At 35.0% G+C, this 25,997-nt stretch overlaps 2 protein-coding genes across 2 annotated transcripts; both read right to left on the reverse strand.

Annotated features, from left to right (window-relative positions):
- Window positions 1-3,235: 3,235 nt before the first annotated feature.
- Window positions 3,236-5,172, reverse strand: LOC110105228 (thaumatin-like protein). The gene is made up of 2 exons (XM_028695815.1): window positions 4,886-5,172; window positions 3,236-3,655 (listed from the first exon to the last, which is right to left on the reverse strand). The coding sequence occupies exons 1-2, from the start codon at window positions 5,159-5,161 to the stop codon at window positions 3,236-3,238; spliced, it is 696 nt and encodes a 231-aa protein (XP_028551648.1). The 5' UTR covers window positions 5,162-5,172.
- Window positions 5,173-8,627: 3,455 nt separating this feature from the next.
- LOC110105227 lies at window positions 8,628-18,782 on the reverse strand. Its single transcript, XM_020834626.2, has 6 exons — window positions 18,575-18,782; window positions 13,648-13,865; window positions 13,425-13,563; window positions 13,224-13,340; window positions 13,042-13,144; window positions 8,628-8,957 (listed from the first exon to the last, which is right to left on the reverse strand). Exons 2-6 carry the CDS (start codon window positions 13,746-13,748, stop codon window positions 8,788-8,790), a joined length of 630 nt encoding a protein of 209 aa, XP_020690285.2. The 5' UTR covers window positions 13,749-13,865; window positions 18,575-18,782; the 3' UTR covers window positions 8,628-8,787.
- Window positions 18,783-25,997: the final 7,215 nt, after the last annotated feature.

Genomic DNA, 25,997 nt, shown 5'->3' on the forward strand with positions numbered 1-25,997 from the left:
CGCCAGCTTCTCTCGTCGCCATTAGCATCTGCATCCATTGCCAGCGTCCGCATCCATTGGCAATTTTTGCATCGCGAGTCGACGCCAGCTTCCGTGCTGCTAAGCTCGTGAGTTGAGCAGATTCCCGTGTCTAATTTCATTTTCCCTTATGTGTTCTTATTTTTCCCACTAGCGATGCGAGCTGCTCGACGAGCTCATGAGTAGAGCAATGGGTTGTTCGAGCTCGATAAGCTATCAAGCTCGAAATCGTGTTCGAGCTCGACTCATGAGCTCGATAAACTCGACTAGCAGAGCTTGTTACCGAGTCAAACTAGAGGCAGCTCGCTAGCCGGCTTGACTCGGTTGCACCCCTATTCAGTGTTATAGCAACTATTTCTGGCACCACTATGCTCTCAAGCCTAACGTCACAGCACTAGAAAGCATAACGCATAAGCGTTCAAGTTTAAGCAAAATTTTAAAATTTTTATTTTAAAATACTTTTTCATTATTTGGTTTGTTATATTTCTTTCTTCTTCTTTTTTTAATACAGTCACGACTAGTTATTGATTTGCTCTATTCTATAGCTGAGTCTGTAACTATGTATTGTAGTTGTAAATTCATTTTGATAATGAATGAAAAAAAAAGTGGATGAGTTTATGTTCAATATACTGCATATTGTTAGTAGCTTTGTGATTATTATTATTTTTAAGTTAAAATTTAGACAAAGATTCTAATTTTTTTTTTCAAAACTTATATTTTGTGGTTTGCCTATTACAAACCAAGATGATAGGATATGTCAAGATTGTAGATCTTATCAGTATGAATTTTGACAAGTAATTTTAGTATCAGAGCAATAGTTTTGAAAATTGATCATTAAACGAAGCTATATGAAATTGATTTGTTAGTCTAATGAGGTGGTATTAGGCCCATCTGTGCATTCATTCTTATTTATTTTCATATGCATACATTCCCAATTGAGTATTCTGTGTGATTATAAATATATCTGATCCAGATATAACAAATAGATAGAGTGTTAGTCAAGTAGCACATGTGTATAGTATTGCTCCCACATTCAGTTTTGACATTATTTCACAGTTTTCTAGTTTGGTAGCTAGATGATGGGTGAGATATAGAATAAAGTTTCTACTATTTGATTTCATGAGGTAAATTGACACCTACATATATTTTTGAAGTTAAAGCCTCTGATATTTGAGGGCGTTGTTGAAACAAGGGCAGATGAATGATTGAGGATGATGGAGAAGACTTTTGATAGTATGCAGCGTCCTCTTGAGAGGAAGGTATCGTTAGTTATTTTTTGTTGGATGGAGAGGCAGAACATTGGTGTATGTGCCAGCACGAGGAGTGGAGTCAGGGCAGATTGAACTCCTTGATTACATGGGAGGGAATTTTTAACGTGTTTGAGCCTGGTTCGTACCACATTTTGCACGTTAGTAGATGCAAAAGGCTTTTCTGAAGTTAGTTAAGGAGAGTAGGATTGTCATACAATACAAGATAGAGCACTACTCTAAGCAGGTATGCTTCGTAGCTAGTTAGTACTCTCGAGGATAAGCACTACATGTTTTTGAGCAGTTCGTGAGACATTATTGACTATGTTTCATATTTCTGACATCTCTAAGGCTGTGGTAGAGCTCGTCTGATTGAGAATGATATGATTGTTATTTAGTAGCGGTTGACTACTAGTAGAAAGCAATTTGATAGCAAGACATATAACAATGGATTTTTTGGGAAGAATAATAGATTTGGACCTGGAGAGTCCATGAGAGGTGGACAATTTGTGTTAGTTTTGGGTAGAGGCAGTGTCCACATGTAGGACTCGACGGACTTTCTAAGCCCAAGATTGAGAGTTCAATTTGATATATAGAAAGACAGAGGATAGTTCCACTTTGCATGTTTTTTGAGGGGCCATCTAATAGAGGCAATTGTTCTGGTTCTATAGTAGGCTTTGTAGCAGGGAGACCATCCTCAGGTTAGAGAGAAGGATTGATAGCTTTATAGCTCTAGTTCCAATTGATGCATGTGTGTATAGTTTGACTCAATAGGAGACTAAGGATGCCTCAGATGTTGTAATATATATGGCTTACATATCTTATCAGCTTTGTCATATTTTGTTTGATTCTGAAATCAATTATGTTTGATTCTGAAATCAATTATTCATTTATTTTTGAGCGCCACTTTGATTTATTATACTTGCCTTAAGTATTATTTATTTTCTCTCTATCTATTACTTTGCTGATTAGATAGGGTATAGTAGCCAGTAGAGCATGCTTTTGTGACTTAGAGATATCCGATAGGAAGTGGAGATCTAGTTTGATTCTATTACACATTTCATATTTTCCATAATATTCAAGCCCAAAATTAGATCCAACAAGTTTAATCATTAACCAAAAAAAAAAACTTCTTTATCACATAATAGCAAAGAATATGATCAACTAATATTTATACAAGTCATAATATAATAAAGTTAGATTTGTGAACATCATTTTTCTTTTTAATTAAAGTTAGTTTATCCCTTATGCACCAAATACAAATTCCATGATATGTATCCTTAAAATATTAAGAATTCAACAAATTTTATTAAGTAATATTTGAACTCTTCAAAGATATTTTAGTTAATATTTTATATGCTAAAATAGTGGCAGAGCCAGAAATTTTTTTCAACGGGGGCCTAAATTTATTTTTATAAATTTTCTTTCAATTTTTTTATCCGGACTTGGACCAGCATCAACAATTTTAAAGTAAAAATAAAAATTTAATACTAATAATGATTTATTTATCTAATTTTATAAATTATTTATAAATCATATAAATAATGATTGTTAAAATAAAGATTAATTTTTTATTAGCAAAGACCTTTTAGAAAAAACATTTGCAATATAAAAAAGGAGATAATTGATATTGCATGCAAAGAGAATTTATCTTGCTAAGTACATGTTTTTACACAACATGTACATATCAAAGGACTCAAATTTTTTTGTGCCAAATACTAATGGCAAAAACTAGATAGTTACTTGAGATGGTAAAAAAGAGTTCTATCAAGATTCGAATGTGAGTAATTGAAAAATCCTACAACTAAAATTTCTCAATTAAAGTCTACTAAAGAACAAAACTAATAGTAAGAAAGTAAGAAAGTAGGAAGCCAGTGAGCAGATAATACGAAATTAAAAATGATTTGCACGTATTGATCTACATCCACTATTACATGATAACATAAAAACATATTTATTCTTTATTATTACTACACCGATTGGTGATTGCTCCAATTAGAGGGGCAAAAAGTGATGACATATATTTTCGAAGAACAACTCATAAGTGGTGATGGCGTATCATAAGCATAACTAAAATAAGAAGGGCAAGCCTCCTTGAACAACTTAGAGTACATACTAGGCTTGCACTTTTCAGGACTTTGATATGAACCTCTGCAACAAAATATGTCTTGGTTGAAAGCCAAACATGCACTCTTGCATGCAATCACATCTCCATTTTGATCTAAAACTTGAAGCTCTTGAGGGCACACATCATTAACACTTCCTTTGCATCCTTGTATTAAGCACTTAGGGTTTTTTGGCCTTGTGGATACTGATACAGGTAAGTTATAGCCATCAACAAGACTAACATCATAAAAGCTAGGTTTGCTTATTTCTTCTTGAATTGAAACCTACAAGAGTCAAATGAAAATATGAGAAAAGAGACATCATCATCATCATCATTATTAGTTTCATCCCTATTACTTGAGAATATATTTGACTCATCACTTCTCATTATTTATAAAATCATTATTAATAGGTCCAACCTTGAATGTGAAATATTGAGGTTAAAGTTAGTCTGGCAATACTGCATAAATTTAAGATAGAATTTATAAAATAAAATAATTCGTCTTACTAACACAAACACAAGAAGTTTGTGCTCATACACAAGACCGACATCATAGAGGCAAAAGAATGTATGTGTTGCTTGTTTTTTTTTTCTTTCTTTACTACGCGGTCGGCAGATGGTAGAGTCCCTCGAATCTTCTAATTCAATTTCTCTCCTTTCAGTCGAGCTATTATATCTATGTCAATGAAAAAAAACTAAAAAATAAATTCTTAACAAATTGGACCCTGAAGGAATAAGAAATGGACAGCTTAGGCCAGGCATGCATGGAACTTCTACCGAGAATCAGCGTTATATCGATTACAAATCTTAGGTTCCAAGCCTATTAGTTTCAGGGTTGCTCGCCTCTAACGATTTCTTGTCGTTTTCCACTACTCAGTGTGGCCGGTCAGTTCAAAGCTCTAAGAGGGATAAAAACCTCCATATCTTACAACCATTATCAGTCTTATCATTGGAATTCGGGATCGGCTTTATTTAAAATTTCATTTATTTTAAAAATCACCAATATTATTCTTATATTTAAATGTAAAAGATTGAGATTAAGGTTAGCTTAACCATCATGCATAAATATTATGATAAAATTCATAAAGTGAATTAATATATATATTTTTTAAAAGAGAGCACGAGAGAAACGATTCATTAGCATATATTAGTTGGTTTGATGATGAATAGAGAAATTTTTCACATAAGAATATGATGACTATTTTATAATATATCAAAAAAGTACAATCTCACTATAATTATACCAAATGAAGCCTAAATACATGATATATTAGTTAATTAATAAGGCTTCGTTTGAGATAGTTTTCTTACTGCTTTCAAAAATAACTTTTTAGTATAAAAATATCTTGTTCAATAAAATTTTTAACAAAAAACAGCTTTAAAAGGCAGTCAGAAAGCAATGTCAAATGAAGCTTAAGGCTTCGTTTGCGACAGCTTTCTAGTACAAACAATAAAGCTAATTTAAGAATCAATAAGAAAGCCGTCCCAAACGAAGCATAAGAGAACTAATTACCTCTATAAGTGTGGCAGGAGGCAAACCAATTGTTCCATTGCATGATAGCAAACCTTGGCAATCACCAGTTTGGCAAGCAGGCTTTAAGATTGATGAGAAATCACATCCAGTTCTTGCCCAGAAGCGCCCATTCCATTGTGCAGGGGCTTGGATCCTCTTAGTCTCACCAGAAGGGAGCAAAAATCCACCATCAGCAATCACAGGATGGCCAACATTTGGAGCAATTGCTGGCCATATTTCAAATGGGCAATCATTTCTAATGTAAAATGACACCATATGGCCTTGGACAAGACAACCTATCATTATGTCATACAAAATTTTCACATTAATGGAAAGAATATAAGTTTGCTCAATAATCTTATAATGTAAATTTGATGAATCCATGGGTGTTTATAGGACTTGGAGTAGTATAAAGAGCTAAATTATGCTTCATATGACACAAGATTTATGATAGTTTAAGGTTTTGTTAGGGCGACTTTCTTACTGATTTTTAAAGAAGCTCTCTAGCACAAAAATTTTAACTTTTGTACTAAAAAGTTGTTTTAAGAAACAGTAAGAAAGCCGTCTTCATTTGTGACAGCCCTATTGCTTTTTTAAAAATAACTTCTAGTATAATACCACTAATTTAGAATAGCGTAATATTTGGCACCAAGTGAATCCAAATCAATTTTAATTATTGCAAAACAAATTGAATAAATTGATTAGGTATATTACACCTCAATTTTAATAAGACTTTATTTGGGACAACTTTATCATTTCTTTCTAGTACAAAAGTTTCTAATTCAAAAAATTTATGTACAAAAAAGTTAATTCTAAAAATAATAAGAAAGCTGCCTCAAACGAAGCCTAATGAAATATCATAAAAAATGATTTGATGTAAATAGATACATTAAATAAGATTCATATTTGTACTTGAGAAAAACAAGAACAAAATTGAGAGAGAGAGAGAGAGAGAGAGAGAGAGAGAGAGAGAGAGAGAGAGAGACCAAATAGAAGGGATAGCTTGATAAGACTGAGGAGAACAAAGGAAGAAGAAGAAGAGTCCATCTTTGATCTTTGGCTGTGTTTTGGCTTGGTTTTTATAAGATGGAATTCCAAAGCTACTAAAGATTTTAGATTTCTATTCTTTGAAGTTCAGATTTCCTTTATGGGGCTGAAGCAAAGGGAGGAAGGTAGCTTGTTTTATAAAGGAAGTTCAATTTCCTTTATTATTTATAATAGAATTAATTTTTAATAGTTTTAATGTATAATATCAAACTATATTAATTTTAAGATTTATAAATGTAATCATAATTTAGAAGGCAGTAATTTAAATAATTTAAGAATAATCTCTTTGTTTGCTGTTATCTTTACACTTTCTTTTTAATGAGCATGAACAAAAAAAAAACAGTAAATGCAAAATTAGCAAATAGCCAAATCACTTTAATTACCGCATTTCAATCATAATCCAATACATATTAAGGCAATTGTTAAGAACTAATTACAAATTTTCAATTGAATTATGATTGCTCGGTGTTCAATTCAGTGAAAAATATGTGAAGTTTCCTTCATTGAAACAAGACAAGCATTTCCTTTTTGCTTTTTTTTTTTTTTCAAAGAAATTGTGACCCTCTATCTGGGGAAAAAATATTGTGCGGTATGGAGACCAAATAGAATGTGCCACATCAACCGGTACCGAGTAAAAAAATGATATGGTGCATTCTAATTGGCCTCTGGACTGTTCGATATCCGCACATAATCATTCATCTTATATGGGTATCATAAAAAAAAAAAAAAAATTCATTTTTAGCTTTTCTTGAGCATAGAATTAAGTTTATTAATGCAATTGCAGTGGCAATCAAAATTAAGGCTTCAACGACAGTCGATAGGGTGATGACAACAACTATCATCATCACTAATCGATAGTCGCAATGACTAATAGTGAAAGTTATTTTTTAAAAAACAATCTAAAACCTATCAAAAATATTTTGAATATTTTTAAAAATAATTAAATTTTTTTTTCTAAAAGAAGCTAGAAAATTACAGCAACATTAAGACCTTATCAGCTACGTGGCATCAACTACATGAAATCTTTTTCTCCGTTGTAACATACTAACACTAGCGTTACCAAATCCCAAGCCATACATGCGAAAAATAATAGTTTACGTTATGCAGTCGACAAACAACATAAAACTTGTTGAATACTCAATTAAAAAACAAAAAACAAATTACATTAAATAAAGAATATTTTAAAAATTAAAAAAAAAAAAGCAACCTCAAACAAACCCTAAACTATTCCTCCCAACTATTTATATAAAATACTAATAATAATAGTGATCCTCTTAACTTTCACAAATGCAGCGAAGATCTGCGCATTCTAAGTTAAGAATGGGAATTCTCCTCTTGCCTCTGATTGCAAGGATTAGTTTTCTCCCAGTTGAGCTTTGTGATAAAAAATATGATAAGTAGCAGTGCAGCAAATACACACGACCAGAAAGCTTTTATCAGTACTATGCAGAGGCTATGGTAGAACTTGAATTGCAAGAGAGAATAGCAGTGCTTTGTTTCATAGCTTAGATTCGTGCTTCATTTGAAATGGCTTTCTTACTGCTTCTTCAAGCAGAGCTGTATAGTACAAAAATTTTAATTTTTATATTAAAAAACTATTTTAAGAAGCACTAAGAAAATCATCCCAAACGAAGCCTCAGTAATCACATTTAGGCTTCCTTTGGGACGCCTTTCTCACTGCTTTTTAAAATAAAAATTCTAGAAAGTTACTTTCAGGAGCATTAAGAAATTCGTCACAAGCGAAACCTTAGTACTGCATTATTTAGATTCATATAATTAATGATTACATTCAGTATTTGAAAAGCCTTATCCAAATCAGTGCAATGAGTAACAACAATATTTAGTAATCAAATAATCAAACTAATGCCCAGCTCATCTTAGTATGTTGGCTGGGAGCTTTGACTATCAACAAAGAGATCTTAATGATGTATGTGAATTTATCTTAATTGACCTAAAATTTCTCCAAAAAAGAACAATCAAGATAATCAAAACATAAAAAACACACAAATCGAATAAAAAGATGCATAAATTAAGCAACCAAATTCAAAAAATTGAATAATCAAATACACTCAAGATGTAACAATCTTCAAAAATTGAAAAATTTCCCTGCTATAATCTTAGTTCAATATTTGAATAACCAACATTCAACAAAAAATATAAAAAAATATTTGGGCTCTTCCTCCTCGCGAAGGGTAGAGAGAAGATTACATTAATCAATTTAAGAGGAAATGTTGGATGGTAATGGGAGGATGAAAGAATAAATATCAAATCTTAAAAGGAGTTCAGAGATTACCAAGTCTAAAAGAAAATATAGGTCAAAACGGCAGTCTTTAATGATTTTGTTCTTTATTGTTTATTTGGATAAAGTCAGTAACAATGTTCTCATCATATCATTTAACAAACCTCCATATCTCAAAACTGTTAACAGCTGCATGCCCAAAGAAGGACAGGAGCAGATCAACCCTCCGAAGTATGCTAACTTTAGGTTAGCCGAATTAAGATTTAGGTTTCGTTTGGGACGACTTTTTTACTGCTTCGTAAAACAGCTTTGTAGTACAAAAGTTCAATTTTTGTACTAAAAAGCTACTTTAAGAAGCAGTAAGAAAGCAATTCCAAACGAAGCCTTAGTTTGAAACAACTTTCTTATTGCTTTCTAAAATAAATTTTCAATACAAAAATTTCTACTTTAAAAAATTTTTGTACTAAAAAATTATTTCAGAAAATAGTAAGAAAGTTATTCCAAACGAAGCCTAAATCAACTTGCAAATAAAAACTTTAACCCCTGAATTTGAAACAGATTAGCTCATGGAAATGAGAACACAACATGATATGATTGCTGAAGGCTTGCTTGCAAATCATGAGTCCTTCATCGTAGAAACATTGCCTGATTGCATCTCTTGAATCCTCGATAGCTGATGCAATGGGAGAAAATATGGCACAGCTGCAGCCAATAACAAACACAGCAGAGCTGCAAGACCAACCCACCAAGCTCTATGTGGGATTCCAACAAACAACTCCTCGCAAACTGGAAAATTTTCAAAAATACAGCATGTATCAAAGACAGATTATAAGATCGTAAGCAAATCTTTATTTCATGCTATTTACATATCTAACACCCAAAACATTAATATTACATGTCTACCACTCATATACAACTTTAATATCAAATATACCACTCCTAAAATTCATTTCTATCATTCATGCCATCCTATAAATTTTAATATTTCATTCCATGCACCTAAATTTGTTTAATGGGTGGTAGTCATGTAATATTAATATTTTAAATATTAGATATGTAAATAGCATGAAATAAAGTGGTATGTATGTAAATCTCCCATAAACTTTATATAGCAGAATAACTTCAAAAGGTAAAACATTAGGTGGCGTTGACCCCAGAAGCCTAGGTGACTCATGTAGCTCTTTAGTGATTTGATAATACTAAAATTTATATAGTGTTATCTAATTGCTAATTACTTCTATAACTAATTCAATATTGCAGCAAACATGATGATGAAGATGATGGTGTCCACTAAACTGGTTTGAAGGTTGGCCATTTGCAGGATAGGCTCAAGATGTCTAATTCAAAAAAATTAAAGCGAAGTTCCAAAGTCAATTTAGCTTAGACTTCGTTTGAGATGACTTTTTTATTGCTTCTTGAAGCAGCTTTATAATACAAAAATTAAGAAGCAATAAAATAGCTGTCCCAAACGAAACCTTACTGTGAGTTTTAGGGGGGATTCACATACATACTACTATATACTACTCTATTTACAAATCTAACGCCTAAAACTTTAATATTGTATATATATCACTCATAGTTAACTTTCATATCAAATATAGATGATATGAATGAAATATATGATTTGTGGGAATGAAATATATGGTTGGTGGGAATGAAATATGGGTGGCATATTTGATATTAAAATAATATAAGGTGGTATATATGTAATATTAAAATTTTAGGTGTTAGATATGTAAATAGAATAGTATAAAATGGTATGTATGTAAATCCCTCTATTATTAAATTGATTGAGTTGATATTTACCAATGGTATCAACAGTGATCAACAAAATAATAAAATTAATTAGGATTATTTAAAATATAAAGTAAATTTTAGCAAAAAAATCATAAGTAAATTAATCAAATGTTAACATTGATATCATTCAACATATCAAATTAGTTATGTGCCAAACAGAATCATCGTTAAAGGCAAAATGGATTTTGTTCTGTAACTCTTCAAATGATCTATATGGGAAAACTTCTCATGGCCGATTTCAACCATCAATATAGATTGGCATAAAATCATCCGCTATTATTAAATCAATATCAATAAATAATATCAAACTTGAAACTTGGGGATTGGTCAAGCAATAGGACTGAACAAACTAATGAATGTTAAATTCAAATCAGTCAAATGTTAACATTTGCTCATGGCGAATGAGTGGCAAACTAATTGCCCTCTCTTCAAAGAAGGTTTGCAGGGAACAGGTCTAGACTTTATTAAGCACTTACATTACATCAAGCTAGATCACCATTTACTTATTGCGCTAGTTGAACATTTGTTTTATCAAGCCAACACATTGCATTTACTTACAGGCGGGATGACCATCATATTGCATGGTGTAGGTATTATACTAGGCATTTATGTCGATGGTCCACCATTAGTTAATCATAATTTGGTTATATTGGCAAAAGATGGCATTGATAGGAAATACTTGAGTTTGCAAGTAATCCTAAGGGAAATACATGAGTTCGCAAGCAAATCAAGCAGTGATTGGTGAAAAAACAGCAAGAAAATTGCTGATTACAGCAGAAAACAGCAACGGTACAGCAACTTTCTTGAAAAATATGGAGAAAACTGAGAGAAAAACGAAGAATTCCACTAGCCGATGCAGGAAAACAACAAACGATACAAGTTTCTTTAATTCGAGAGGAAGAAACAACTCCCCAAATCTCTAACGAAGCCTAGAGCCCAAAGAAACAAACCCTAGATTTCAAATTTGATTTCAAACTCAAGATGAAAACGCTAATTCTCTCAAAGGAACTAATTAAAATAAAGAGGACAAATACAAAATCCCTAAACAGCCCCTAATTCAAATTTTTCCTCCCAAAGCAAGTTTAATTAAGTTGTGGGCCCCATCCCTCCAACCGGCCCCTCTCTCTCTTCCCCTTGGTTCCGCCCCCTCCTCTTGTAGCAAAGAACCGGTCCAGGTTGGACCGGTTTAGCTGGCCTAGGGCAGGCCTAACACCTTTCTGATGACTTATTTGGTGTGCTACCATCATCTAGATAATCAGAAGATGTCATCCAATTTTATAACGAGCAAAGCCAAAGCACGGGCATACATGCTCTGAGGTGACTTGGATGAAACTAGATATGTTTCAAGTTGGATTACAGAGATCACATTTAGTATACATGTTAGGACATACATATTACTAATATTGGACCTTTTTACATACATGATACTTCTGGTTCGGAGATACATCTTCAGCATTTACCGCTATTAGAGAACTTATGGGCATTCTTGCATAATTACATTAGAGCTGTGGTTTCGAGCAATATTTATAGGTGCTTCAACGAGGCTATTAAGCCAAGGCGGGTCAACATGACAAGTTACTTGCACCTACTATAGCTTTGGTAGTAGGCGTGACTACATGCCAATAGGCCAACCTCACATCTACCATATCGTAGAGATCTCAATGGAAAACATTCAGGAAATAGGAATGAATTGCTCAATTTCCTTAAATGCTTGTTTATTTTTGTTGTTTTAATATGTTGGAAATAAATTGTACAAACTTCTCATAGTAGAATGAGCACCATATACATGAACAACCAATCAAGAATGTCAGGTTGTACAGAGATGAAATTGATGAGCTTCTACAAAGCCAAGTAAGCAAACACATTTGTTAACTTATATGCCAATTATGTTACAACCCATGTAAAGAAACAATCTTTTGTTTTAATTGATTTGGCCAGTTACATGGGAGCCATATGAACATTAGATATGGCTATGAAGTGTGAAGATGTGTACTTAGGATAAAACATTTAGGAAGATTGAGTACCACACATCAACTGGCGCCATGTTGAGTGGCATTTATCAAAGTGTGTAACACATCAATTTGGAGTGCTACAGATTGTTTTGAAGCCACTGGAATCTAGTTTCCAACGAGTGGAAGGTCTGATGTTGATTATGTGAGACAAATGATTAGAAATGAAGGTGAAGGTTAACTTAAGATGCAAATTTGTGATCTGGAGTTGATGATAGAGTTTAGTTGAGTTTAAAAAGATGTCGAAATGCATAGAATAAGATTAGGCCCAAATGTTCCCTCATTGGGCTGATGGCTATGTGACCATGTTTAGAATAGATTTGGAATTTTGATTGATGTTTTTATTGGTCTTAGAGCTTATCAAGTGGAGAAGAGTTGTGGAGCGTTTAAAGTGGTTGTTTAAGAAGCTTTATGAATAATATAAAAGAAATAAATATAATCACCAAATCTCAAAAAGAGAAAAAAAAAACACTTGAGACTACCAAGCACCAAGCAAATGAATAGCACTTCTTCACAAAATTATTTCATTCCAAAAACTGAAAATTCAAATACATATCAGCCTATATTTTTAGGCATTACATTATTAACTTTTGGAGAGAAAAAATAGAGGGAATGACAGGGTTGGTGGACATTAAAGAGGAATTCCAACCACTCATTTTTTCAATGCCTCATCTATACCTAATCCTATCATAGCTGGCCATACAAGTTTCTATATATAAAATAAAATACAAATTACATTTAAAATATGTCATCCATTCGCGAGTAACCTATGTATAGCTCGCTATTACAATGATACATTCCATCCTAAAGAGGTTAACTTGCATTCTTCTTTCAATAATAACAAAGCTTAAACCTATAGATATAGAAAATCTCAAGTTGAGACACGTGCAACCATAAACAAGGACTGATGATCTGCCATGTCATATGTATTTCAGTAGACTTTCTCTTAAAAAGTAGGTGGCATCAGCACAAATCAACAATATCAATGTAAGAATTTATATAAAAAACTCTATTCGGTAAACATAGTAACATGTAGCATCTTCCTTCAAAATAATAGGACTTACTGATATTAAACAGGACAAGCTTATTTTTCTGCACATTTGGCTTTGCAACAATCCCAGCAGATTCCACAGTTACCAGAACAAATGCCTCATTCTCACCTGAACTCTATAACAAAAGAAAGACATATGGAGAGAATTAATAACATAAATTCAATGCGCCAATTATGTAAATTCAGAAGACTAACCAATTTCTTGCTGTCAAACTTGAAAATTATTTTTTCTGTATTTAGTAGTCTTCTACTTGTCCTTATTTGCAGCTCAGCTAAATTTTTCTTCAAATCAAGGAAAAAACTAGCAGGTATCTGCATTAGAAAAAAAGTAATAAAATCACTTGAATGCTACAAAACTTGGGTATAAACAAGCTCCTCAGAGATAAAAAAACATACAGAAGCGGGATATGATATCTTGACTTCATACCAAGAAGATTCTTTGAGACCAATGATTTTGTAAAAACGTTGACCCATCTCTAATGGAAGAGTCTCTCCTTGAAGCTCCTCAGCAACATTCAACACCTTGAAACCTACACTGCAATTTGCAAGAAAGGAGAAAGATGGACACCATTGTTTGAAGAACTGTCAGATTGCATATTTCTTTTTGCAGAATACTTACTCTTGTATATGAGTAAGAGATAGATCCGAATCAGGAAGGGAGAAAGTGGTAACTATGAAGCTCTGAAGGAATGCAAGCAAGCACCATCGTATATAAGCCATTGTGTGGGGATCACTGTTAGAAGATACACAAGCTACTTCGCCGATTAAAGAAGATGAATCTAACACATTTTATCTCAATCAACTGGGAAAATAGTTCACAGCATCAGCCTTCTTTCTCTACAGAAAATGGAGAATTAAGCTAAGAAAGCACATCAATCAAACTTAAAAGAGAAAAAATGGTCCACGGACTATTTTTATAGAGCCATGTTAATCCCATCTAGCTAATGTATTCAATTAAGTCCCTTGACTCCACCAATAAAAATTATCACATTATTAGATTATTTTGAATTTAGATTTGGGGGTTTAATGGACTATTTTGAATAAAAATAGAAAGTCAATGGAGAAAATTGGACACATTAAAAAGGTTGTGACTAAAATAACCCCCCATAAATAGTCGGAGGATTATGCTGACCTTTTTCTCAAACCTAAAAATGAATAATCTTCATATGCACTCAATATATAGAGTAGAATATAGAAGGAGAACTTATGGATGGCAATCATGCGTTAAAAACTAATGAAAATATGAATTATCTTAAATAATGAAATGAAACAATTTGAAAGAGAACCAAAATTGTAGGTGTGAGTGTGTGACAAAGTAAATAACAATTGAACTAGAGCGACTTACACTGTAGCTACAGTACTATAGTGCTGGTGATGCGGACATCCAACCGTCCATGCCTATCCGAGGAGCTGAAGATCGACGACCGAGATCACTTTGTTTTATTTTAGTTTATTAAGTGTATTTTGATTTAATTTTGCAATTTTCCTTTTTTACCCTCTTGTCTTATGTAAGCCCAAGGGGCAAATGTGTCTTTTATTTTCTTTTGAGGCCTATATATAGAGGCCTCTTCTCATGTATTAGGTATGATGAATTATTGAATGAAAAGAGTTTGTTCTTGTTTGATCTCTTAGTGAGTTCATGAGAGGAGAAGCCCGAGGAGGGCGATTTGCAATACCCGTCAATCTTTGGAAGAGTCCAAGGTTCGCGGTTCTTACGATCTCTTTGTGAGTTCGTTAGTGTACTTTTATCTTATTTGTATTTTTTGTTCATCTCCTTTCTCCCCTTCTCCATCCACCACCGGCCATCCCCTTTCCCCCCAAGTCCTCCTTAGCTCCACCACCTCAAGCTCCCACCGACAACCCAAGCCCTTCCCCTTCCCCTCACCCGACGCCATCTCCTCCTTCCCATTTGCCGCCGGCCCCCCTCATAATTTTCCCCTCATTATGTTGATTTCAATCACCATAATGACTTCCTAATTTAGCTCAAGCGTGAGAGGGAAAATTTGAATTCTTTTGAAATTCAAATTCGAATTTCAAATTCTTTCCATATAGGGAATCCCAATTTAGGAAAGTATCAATCATGAATTCAATTTCAAAATAAATTAAATTGGATTTATTATTCACTTTCCTCAATTTGAAATTTGAAATTCAAATTTCAAAAACTTTACTTATTTGCAAATCTTAATTAAGAAAGTGTATAACTCCAAGTCTATTTGAATTTCAAATTAGATTTGAGTTGTCATTCTCATTCCTAAATGACATAAATTGATTTGGAAGTTACAAATCCTCTCCCTAAATCCTTCCCTCTCTCTCTCTCTCTATGGCCGCCCATTACTCCTCCCCTTAATTAGGAGCTTAACTCATGGCTCCAAACAAGGGTCCATTAATTCCCACTTTAATTTGAATTCAAAATTCAAATTAAATCCCGCCAAATCCACTTAAAATCTGAAATTAATTTCAGATTTTTTATTAATTTTCCTCTCTCTCTCCGCTTTCATTTAATGCTCCCAATTAATGACAATTCAAATTCAAAATTTGAATTTGAATTAGCATTAATTTACTCCTTAATTTCCTCTCCCCATCTCTCTCCTTTTTTTAATTGCCACTCTAATGGTAATTAACTCTCCCTCCCTCACTTCCGCATGCTGTCCCTTCCTGTTCCAGCAACTTTCATCGCTGTCCTACCTCCCGGAAAGCCACAAGTTGCTGCCCAAAGTGTCCAGCAGCACCACGAGCAAGCCAAATCCTTGCTGACCCTGATTGGGTGCTGTCCAAGGTCTGTCCAAGACCAAAAACTGCTGCTGTCCAGGAATTTGAAGATAGGAATTTGCTGTCCAGACAATCCCGATTGCTGTCCAGCATTCTGGGAAGTCAAAACTGATGTCAAATCCCTCATAGTGGCTATCCAGTCACCCCTAGTGCTGTCCAGCAAGCCCAGCAGTTTCCTGCTGTTATCTCGACGTCCAGAAGACCTCCAATCTCCAACCAGAAGGTTCCCAAGCCTTGAAAGTTGCTGCCCACTCTCTCAAGCACCTAGACGATCACCTCGGGGCCTCGAATCTACTTCCTTTGGGTAAACTCTTCCTCCGGATCTTTTATCTTTGTAGTGACTCTCAATTGTGGTCTAGTAAATTCATGACGATCATGTTAATGCTTCTCCGCTAAAACCTAGCAATTAGAAGAGTTGTGTGAGGGATCTTTCATAGACTAATCTTATTGTTAGTATTGGAATTTATTGTTGGAACAATCCATGTATGCAAAGTAAGATTTATTTGACTATTTAATGATCTCAACCTCTATGCATGTGAGATAAAAACCTAAGCTAGGTACCACTTTAATATTTATTTTATCGTTCAATTCCGCATAAGATCTTGCTTGTTATTGTCTCTAAATCTAAACGTGCAAACTTCATTAAGAAAATCATTTTCGCATGGGAGTTTGTGTCACATCAGCTGGGCTATAAACATGTTCCAGTCTTCAATCGTCTACATACAGTTCCCATCATGAATTTATACCGTAGTAAAGTTTGAACACATTCCTCCCCAACTTATTAGTCATCATCCATGCCATAAGTCATATATAAACTATTTGAGGTTGGCCTATGAATTATTCATCTCTATTTATTCCAAATTCTAAATAATTATATTAAATGTTGACTTGATTTTCTGTAAGTGTTAGATAGGACTTGATGATCAAAACAACACACAATAATATAAAAAACAAAAAATTACTCCAAATAAATTCAGAAATAACACAAAGAGAGTTGTTTTTACTAATTTCCAAGCAAAGATATAAGTTGATTCACTGTTCAAGAGGCGAATCATCTCTCCCAGAATTCCTAGCAGCTACTAGGAATCCAAACACCTTGTAAAAACTACTGCAGAAATTCAAAAACATTATGTAAAAATCCTAACCATCCATAATCTCATCCCATAAACAGCTCAAATCCCCTAATAAACGTCCCTTACATCTTTACCAAAGAGTTCCCCCCTTTCTCAAAGAGTTTCTCCCAAAGCCTCTTCTCATATATAGGTGATAAAGGAGGTCTTGGGCCACACCTGAGAAATTGGACTGTTGCTGACAACTGCATCAATACTCTCCTCCTAAAAAGTCACATTATCCTGAAGGTGGAAAAAAGAAAATTGCTTCTAAATAGTATTGTAGGGCTCCGATGTCGCCTCATATTCTGGTAAATCTTTCCACTTAATCAACACCTCCTTGATCTCCTTGTCTCCTTGGAGCACCCCTTTCACCTCTAATGGTTCTAATATCATCTCTATATCCTATGACAGTGTGGTCGGTAGTGAGGGCGAGGGTGTGTGATTTTCAATGGCTAGTCTCAAATACGATACATGAAATACAGGATGGATGGATGAGGTCGTTGGCAATCGTAGACAATATGCTAGAGCCAATGCACTCCACTACCTCATAGGGCCCGCTTCTCATTCCTTTGTTAAGCCAAAGTCTGATGTCTATAAGGTTTTTCAAATAAACCATATCCCCAACCTTAAACTGTACATCTCTCATGTGTCCATCCGCTTGCTTCTTCATGATTAGTTGTGCTCTCTATAGATGTTCATTCAATTCTATCAAAATCCGATCTCTTTCTCTCAAGTATTGCTCCACTGATGACACTGATGTGATGTCATTCATGCCCATAATGTATCAGATGAGGTAGATCCCTACCATATAGAATATTAAATGACGTTGTCTGGGCTGCTGTATGATATGAAATGTTATATCAGTATTCCGCCCAGGCTAACCATTTGGCCCACATCTTTAGTGTGTCTAATACATAAAACCGAAGATAAGTCTCCACACAGCGATTCACCGCCTCCGTCTGGGGGTGGTAAGTTGTACTCATCTTCAGGATAGTCCCATGCATCTTGAATAATTCTCTCCATAAGTGGTTTAAAAAGATCTTTGTCCCGATTGGACACAATGGCCTTGGGTATGCCATGCAAACGAACCACCTCTCTAATAAATGTGGTTGCCATCGACACCACAGTGTAAGGGTGGTGTAAGGAAACGAAATGAGCAAATTTGCTCAATCTGTTCACCACTATTAGAATCACCATAAACAGTAAACGAAAGAGATGCACTTTGTCAAAATTTCGTATAAGATAAAACTTAGCATGCCATTTTTTTTAACCAACTAAGAAATGGAGATGCGTTTGATCTGCTCATGCATGAAGTTTAATCAATAATTTTCATCCACCACAAGAGATCTATTGATTTCAATGCTAAGTAAAGAAACATGCCTCTACAAGGAGTTAAGGAAAAGGACAAAGAAGAAGGGGAAAGAAGAGGAAGAAGAAGAATAAGAAGGAGGATGAAGAGAAATAAATAGAAGAAGAAGGGGAGGAAGAAGAGAAATAGAAAAAGAAGAAGGAGAAGAAAACGAGGAGGAGGAAGAGAAAGAAATAAAAGAAGGGGAGGAAGAGAAAGACATAGAAGAAGGAGGAAGAGGAGAAAATCAGTAAGGAAGAAGAAAAAGAAGAAGAAGAAGGAGAAGGAGAAGAAGAAGAAGAAGGAGAAGAAGTTACCTTCACGGGTGAATGGGGGTCGACGGGAGAGGAAGAGAGGGATCCTTCGGCTGGAGCTTCCTAGGGCGTGCGAACAGAGGCGTCGGAGGGGAGGGCTTTTGCTCTGTTCGAACCAGTGAGAGACGGAGGCAAGGAACGGGGGCGTTCGGCTGCGGATTTTTTCACGTAAGACGGGAAGAAACGGTAGGGACCGGAGGAAAAAGAGAAATCCCCAAGAGCGGCCCGGCAGTTGGCTCAATTAAGCTGTATTGAGTCCGGATTGAGCCAGATTTTAGTCAATTAGGTTAGATTATGTTAATTTGATGAAATTAAATTCAAATCGACATCTGTTCGACTCAAATTGAGCTCAACGAGAGTCTGGGGCATCAATCGAGCTTAATTAAACTTTGACGAGCCTAATTTGATTAGATTCGAGTCAACTCAAATCTAAATTGGGCTCGACGAGTCTCAATTAAGTCGATCAATGATGCTCGAGTGAAAAAATGAGCAAAAACGAGGTCAACAATGAGAAATCTGAGCTGTAGATTCTTATTAAAATTTTACTCATCACACAAGAAGATGCCTGGAATAGTTAGTCTAACTCTGTATTTACATAATCTAGTAAACTTTTATTCCGTTATGCAATGGGATTTGGTAAGTTATTTTCATGTTCTCTTAAAAGCCTAGCATTACAAAATCCTACCAATTGAAAGGCTTTAGCCTCTACAATTATTGACCATATTCTTTGAATTAAAATGGGGCTCGACTCAAGGGCGGAACCCTATGGAACTTAGGGGGGGCAATTGCCCCCCCTCAAAAAATAATTTTTTAACTTAAAGGAGGGTAAAAAATTCATTTTGCCCCTCCTAAAAAATCAATTTTGCCCCCTAAAAAGCTTTTTTGCCCCTACTTGTCATTGCTTGATTCATCTCAACCATCCATTGCATTTTTTGCTTTATCTTCTCCCAATGTATCCATATTCTCTATTTTTTAATTACTATGACAATAGGTAGTAATGAATGCTCATTTTTCTATGCAATAACTTTAGGTTAGAAATAACTTTTGAAAGTGAGTTAATTAGTGCACATATGAATATCAATTATATATATTTGTTTAATATTCTTGCAATATTTTTTATTTATTTTTTTGTGGCTGAAAATATGGTGATGATTTTGATAGACATTTAGTTTGCATTTTGGAAGCTAAAAATTTTTTTTAGATCAAATATAAAGCTAAAAAAATTTAAAACAACCTTTCATAATATTATATATAATATTTTTAATATTTAATTATTTAATTTTTTATTTAATTATTTTTATATTAAAATTGCCCCCCCCCTCAAAATTGGAGCTAGTTCCGCCCCTCGCTCGACTTACTTACACCCCTAAATTGGAATGTCATAGGCCTATCAACTTCAGTTTGATTTGTCCTCATACTACATATCATATTTTAGCTCTAATTTCAAATATGAAGGTTCAAAATAGTCTGTAAAATAAGGGTGCCAATTAATAATATGACATGATAATCTGACAGCTGACCTGGAAAATTCAAGTTTGGGTCAACCCATTTAACAAACATGTCAAGTTTGGGTCTTAAATTTCCACCCGTTTAAAATTGGGTCATTTTCAGGCAACCCGCTGACTCAGAAAAAACCTGAGTTCGACCTATTTCCCCATCAAGTAGTTTATAATAAAATAAATAAATAAATAAAATGCTAAGACTAATTCATTAACCAATTCAGGTTGTAATCCGTTCCATAATTTTTAAAGCTAGGGTTTGTTCTCCGTGGCAGAAGTGTGACACTTTTGGCATCTGGCTTCCCTTTCCCTCAGTTCTTTTCGTTGCTAAGCAATAGATGAGGTGTCTGTCGTGAGACAAGCATACAGCTCTCTGATTGCAAGTTATGTCCTCCCTTCTACACCTTCATTCTTCTTAGCATTTCTCTAATTAACATTTCTCCAATTTAGGTAAAATGATAAATGTGTAAATTAACACATCTCACTCTTTGATTTTGAGCTAATCGTTTAATTTTGCATTTTCATTTTTGACTTGGATTCTTTGAGCAATGAAATTTTTTTCAGGTTTGGCCATTTAGGATGTGAAACCCTACTAACATTTATTTTTAATTTAGTGTGAAATGTGCTGGTTGTTAGTTTGTTAGCCTATTACTCTTATGCTCTAGTGTTATAAAAGAAAGGAGATTGGTGGGATCGGGATGATTATTTTGGGTTAGGATTGTGAAACCCTAATCCTTTGACGCCCCTTTCTAATTTTGGTTAGGTTGTGACTTCGGCTATTGTAATTGGATCTTAATGTTGAGACTTAAGTTGTTGTTGAAGCCTCGTTTTGTAATGCTTCAATCATTAGGCTTCAATCATTATGATGTAATACTTTAATTTTGTAATGCTTCAATCATTAGGCTTCAAGTTATAAAAATTAATTGGTATGCTGAAATACCATACTATTAAAATGCTTTACTACTTTAGCATCTATAGCAAAGTAATTGAATAGCTGAAATTATTGAAATTGTATGATGAAAATTTAATTGCTATGATGTATTGCTGAAATTTATTTTAGTATGCATTTCTATAACTCTCTACTTAGTCAATGCTTGTGAGTTTAAGTATGAGAAATTTGCAATTGGTATTGTGGGTTTTAAGTATGAAAGAAATGTATTTATGTATAGATGAAGAATTCTAATACCATTATTGTAAGTACTCTTATTGAGCATAATGAGCCATTATCTACTGATAATGATAATGACATTCATAGCGATGAATTTAGTTGCATCTTTGCAAGGAAAATTAGAGACATGAAAATACATGGGGGAAGAGTTGAAATGAAAAGAATAATTATGACTTTTATTATATGGGAAAAAATTGAGATGTTGCTACTTAGAAATGATGGCAGACAACATTTCAAATGTATAAAATGTGGGTCAGTTAATCAATGTGAATATGTGATAGTAAAAATGGTACTGATGTCACGTACAAAATTATAAAAAAGGGGATGCATGAGACATATGACAACTTATTTTGCAGAGTAATTTCAGCACTTTTATTTTATGGTTGAAAACAAGTTTTATCATCGAGAGAGTTTCGTAACTTGTTTACTAATTGCATCATCATGCATGATCTTCATTTTCAATGCGTGGAATGGGTTGGTATTAGAGCACTTCTTCATTACTTGCGGACATATTTATAACTTTTTCTATAAACACTGCATGAAATGATTGTAAGAAAATATTTTACACAAAAAAGGGCACATTCAAGTTATACTATCTAGCTATAAAAGTAAAGTTTATTTAACTTCAAATTTATGGACTTCTATCGATACATATAGTTTTATTTGTTTAACAACATATTTTATTGATAATAATTGATGATTGCAAAAAAAGACAACAAATTTTAGTTTTATGCCACCCAAACCCCCCATGATGGCATAACTTTGTTTAAAAAACTATTTCAACAAATTTAAGTTTACTGGAAAATTGAAGGAAAACTCCTCAGTGTTACTTAAGATAATGCTTTTGCAAATATTGTCTCGGTCGATTTCCTAAGCGATCATTTGAATTTGACATGCATCCTACTATTTAATGTTGAATTCTTTCATGTTAGATATTGTGAATGTATTGTTGATCATATTGTTCAGGAGAGTTTGGAGCAAATAAATTGTTCCATCTTAAAGGTGATTTAGAGCATCAAATATGCTAAAGGTTCTCAAGCAAGAAAATAGAAATTCTTTGAATATGTAGATAAAGTTTTCTTGATGGTAAGAGAGGGTTGAGACAAGATGTACCTACAAGATGGAATTCAATCTTTATTATGCTTGATAGTGCAATTTATTATAGATGCACTTTCTTGCATTTAGAGTTGGGTGATTCTAAATAAAAGTGTTGCCCTTCAAGCATTGAATGGGATGAGATGGTAAAACATTTCAAATTCTTAGCACCTTTCTATGAGATCAATTGTGTCTTCTCTTAAACCAAATTTCCAACTACAAATTTACATTTTCCTTATATCTATACTACTTATGCAACTTTAAGACATTAAATGATAAGCAAGCAAGATTATATAAGATAAGCGAGCAAGAAAGCTTGGTTGTCGGCAGGGTTTCACATCCCAAATGGCCAAACCTAAAAAAAAAAATCATCACTACAAGAATCCAAGTCTAAAATTGAAATGTCAAATTGAATGATTATCTCAAAATAAAAGAATAGGATGGCTTAACTTACATATTTATCATTTTACCTAAATAGTAGAAATGTCGATTAGAGAAATATCAAAAAGAATGAAGAAGAAGAAGGCAGGAGGGAACTTGCAATCGGAGAGCCATCCCATGGCGGATGCCTCATCTATTTCTTAAAAATGGAGAGAACTTAGGCAAAGGAAGCATATGCCATAAGTGTCACATTTCTGCTACAAAGAAGAAATCCTAACGTTATAAAATATGGAACGAACTTACAACCTGAATCAATTAGCGACTTAATCTTATCATTTAATTATTATTATTATTATTTTATTATGAAATTGTGGGATGGGGATGCAGATCGGTCTTGGGTTGTTTTTGGTTAACGGGCTAACTCAGAGATGACCTTGTTGCGTCCTTGAATATTCGCGGTGATAGAGAAATATATAGTTTAACGTCATAGCGTTATACAAAGATCCAGCACACAAGCAGATGAAAGAGATACCGTAGCATTCATAAGAGACACCATAGTTTTTTTACGTGAAAACCCCCTAAATGGGGGAAAACCACAGGGTTTGGCCCAGTTTGAATGAATCCGCTAGTATTTGTAGTTGATAACAAATGAGGCCCTTCCTTGTGAGAAGGCCTTGGCTTGATGCCACAAATGTACGTTATAAAGAGCTCATTACATGGTGGGAGTTATAATAATCAATATATACATGTTTTTTTGGTTAGCAGGATCATAGTCAATAGGATATAGGTCAAAAAGATCATAGTAGGCGTCGGAGGTCAGAAGGATCGTAGTCGGCAAGAGACATGGGTCAGAAAGACCATTTTTGGAGAGGGAGGTCGGAAGCACCGTAGTCAGCAGAAGACCAATGTCAGAAAGACATTTTTCTGGCAATGGAGGTCAGAAGGACTGTAGTAGGTGACGGAGGTCTGAAGGATTGTAGTTGGCAGGAAACTAGGGTTAGAAAGACCTTAGTAGTATGGTGTTACTCTAATATAACTCTAGGCCTCAATTGGTGGTCCGGCAGAAGTCTAGGCCTCAGGTCGTGGTTCGACAGAAGTCTGGGCCTTAGGTGGTGGTCAGGCAGAAGTCCAAGCCTCAAGTGATGGTCCGACAGAAGTTCGGGCCTAGGGTGGTAGTGCAACGGAAATCAAGGCGTCAAGCCGTGGTCCATCGAAGCTTAGGATGTCAGGTGGTGGTCCGGCGAAGCTCAGGGAATCAAGCGGCGGTCTGGTGAAGCTAAGGATGTAAGGAGGTGGTTTGGCATAACCTAAGGCCTCAAGTGCTGATTCGACGAAATTTAGGGCCTCCAGTGGTGGTCCGACGGAACTCAGGGCCTTCAGTGGTGGTCCGACGGAACTCATGGCCTTAGGTGGTGGTCCAGCAGACCTTAGGACCTCAAGTTGTGGTTCGAAGGAACTCAGGGCATCTAGTGGTGATCCGGTGGAACTCGGGGCCTCAGGTGGTGGTCCGGCGAAACTCTAGGCGGTGGTCGAGGAGGTGCGATGAGGCAAAAGCGATCTCCGATCTCTCTCTCTTGCTCTCTTGCTTGGAGCCCATTTTCAAGAGGGATGAGAGATCTATTTATAAATTTCCTAGAGTGGCATGGCCTGTAAATAGGAGGAGGATTAAGGGCAAATGGGGAGCGATTTGGATGGACGGTCGATGTTGAATCCCTTGACCAAGAATCATTTGCTAGACATTTGAAGGTCTTAATGATGTCAGAATTCTGTGATTTTGGACTCGTTGGATTTGTACCGTCGAGCCGCTCGATTTTACTATAAGCATGTCATGTTTGATAACCCAAATTGTGGTTCGAACCTTCCAAAAGTGCTTCGGGCCCTTAATTTGGAAGAATTTGAGCTTGGATTGAGTCGAGTTTGGTGTCGTTGGGTTCGTACTTCCGAGACATTCTGTTTGACTATAAGTTTGATGAAATTGGAGTTTGGATGATCCCAAATTTATCTTTGGAAGTTTCCAACTTGATTTTGCCTCAAGATTCGTGCTCGATCAAGATATTTTTTGAGGATGTATCAAACCTGATTTTTAAATTGGTCAAAAATTAAAACATGAAACCGACCTGTTTGTTAAGTGGGTCGATCCTAATTCGAATTTTTCGAGTTGGGTTTGAGTTGAATTATCAGGTCGTGTAGGGGTGTCAATATTGGACCCGACTCGAAAACCCGACCCAAACCCAACCCAAAGATTTCGGGTTTGGGTTGACTCGAACCCGAAGCGGGTTGGGTTTGGGTCCTGAAAATCGACCCGTTTGCAAAACCGGGTCGGATTCAGGTTGACCCGAGAACTCGGGAATGACCCGGAAACCCAGCTGCCCCGCCTGCTCTCCTGCCCCGCGGTCCGCTATCTCGTCTGCCCCGCATCACGTCACGGCCGCTCCGAGCATCGCCGGCACCGCTCCGCTCCTGCTGCCTCGCCGGCACCGCTGCAGCTGCCGCTTCCCCGCCTGACGCGCTGTCCCTAAACCCTAAATAGGTCGGGTTCGGGTCTGAAAATCGACCTGTTTCCAAAACGAGTCGGGTTGACCCGAACTCGAATAGTGCCGGGTCAATTCCGGGTTTGACCCGAACCCGTTTTTCGTTTGGAAATGGAGTAATTTTTTTTGTTTGTTTGTTTGTCACACTTTTGCAGAAATATTTTTTGGGGAATTGTATTTTTGTACTGTTTTAAAAAGTTTTAGAGTATTCTCAAACAATTATTTTAAATCTAACTTTCAGAAAAGGTGGAGGATAACCAAACGAAGCCTAATACTCCTATCAAAAACCACTTTAGAAGAATCTTCGATTAGCGAACAAAATAAAACATAATCTAGATTTCAACAATAGAAATCCAACTAATTTGGAGATCCAAAATTTTGACAGTGGAATCGATCAGAATAATTATTTTTCTAGAAAGTTCATGGATCAAATTGGGGCCCACATAAAAATAATAGTGATTACAATGACCCATTTCTCAAATTCTACTAAAATATTTCTTTTATTTCTATTATTTCTCTTCTTTCTTCATTTAATTCAGATTGCATATCTTATTCACTGTCAAAGCAACGGAAAGAGATCCTTAAAAATCTCTGCCGACACTCAAAGCTTACTCTCCACGGACAAATGGATAGCTGATAAGCTTCACAAATTTCATTTTTCTAAACATATTTTCATATAAATTATATTAAAATAAATTTAAAATTTCTTATATTTAGTGTGATATTAGTGTGATATAAAAAATAACGAAAAT

The sequence above is a fragment of the Dendrobium catenatum genome, unplaced genomic scaffold (assembly GCF_001605985.2).
Source record: "Dendrobium catenatum unplaced genomic scaffold, ASM160598v2 fragScaff_scaffold_689, whole genome shotgun sequence".
In the NCBI taxonomy this organism is placed as follows: domain Eukaryota; kingdom Viridiplantae; phylum Streptophyta; class Magnoliopsida; order Asparagales; family Orchidaceae; genus Dendrobium; species Dendrobium catenatum.

Bases quoted from the DNA above. Each gene is read 5' to 3' on its own strand.
- LOC110105227 (XM_020834626.2), bottom strand. From the start codon at position 13,748: ATGGCTTATATACGATGGTGCTTGCTTGCATTCCTTCAGAGCTTCATA. The intron at 13,564-13,647 runs GTAAGTATTCTG...TGCAAATTGCAG, and splicing joins TCTCTTACTCATATACAAGA to TGTAGGTTTCAAGGTGTTGA. The intron at 13,341-13,424 runs GTATGTTTTTTT...TTTCTAATGCAG, and splicing joins AGATATCATATCCCGCTTCT to ATACCTGCTAGTTTTTTCCT.
- LOC110105228 (XM_028695815.1), bottom strand. From the start codon at position 5,161: ATGGTGTCATTTTACATTAGAAATGATTGCCCATTTGAAATATGGCCA. The intron at 3,656-4,885 runs GTAATTAGTTCT...TGACTCTTGTAG, and splicing joins CTCCTGCCACACTTATAGAG to GTTTCAATTCAAGAAGAAAT.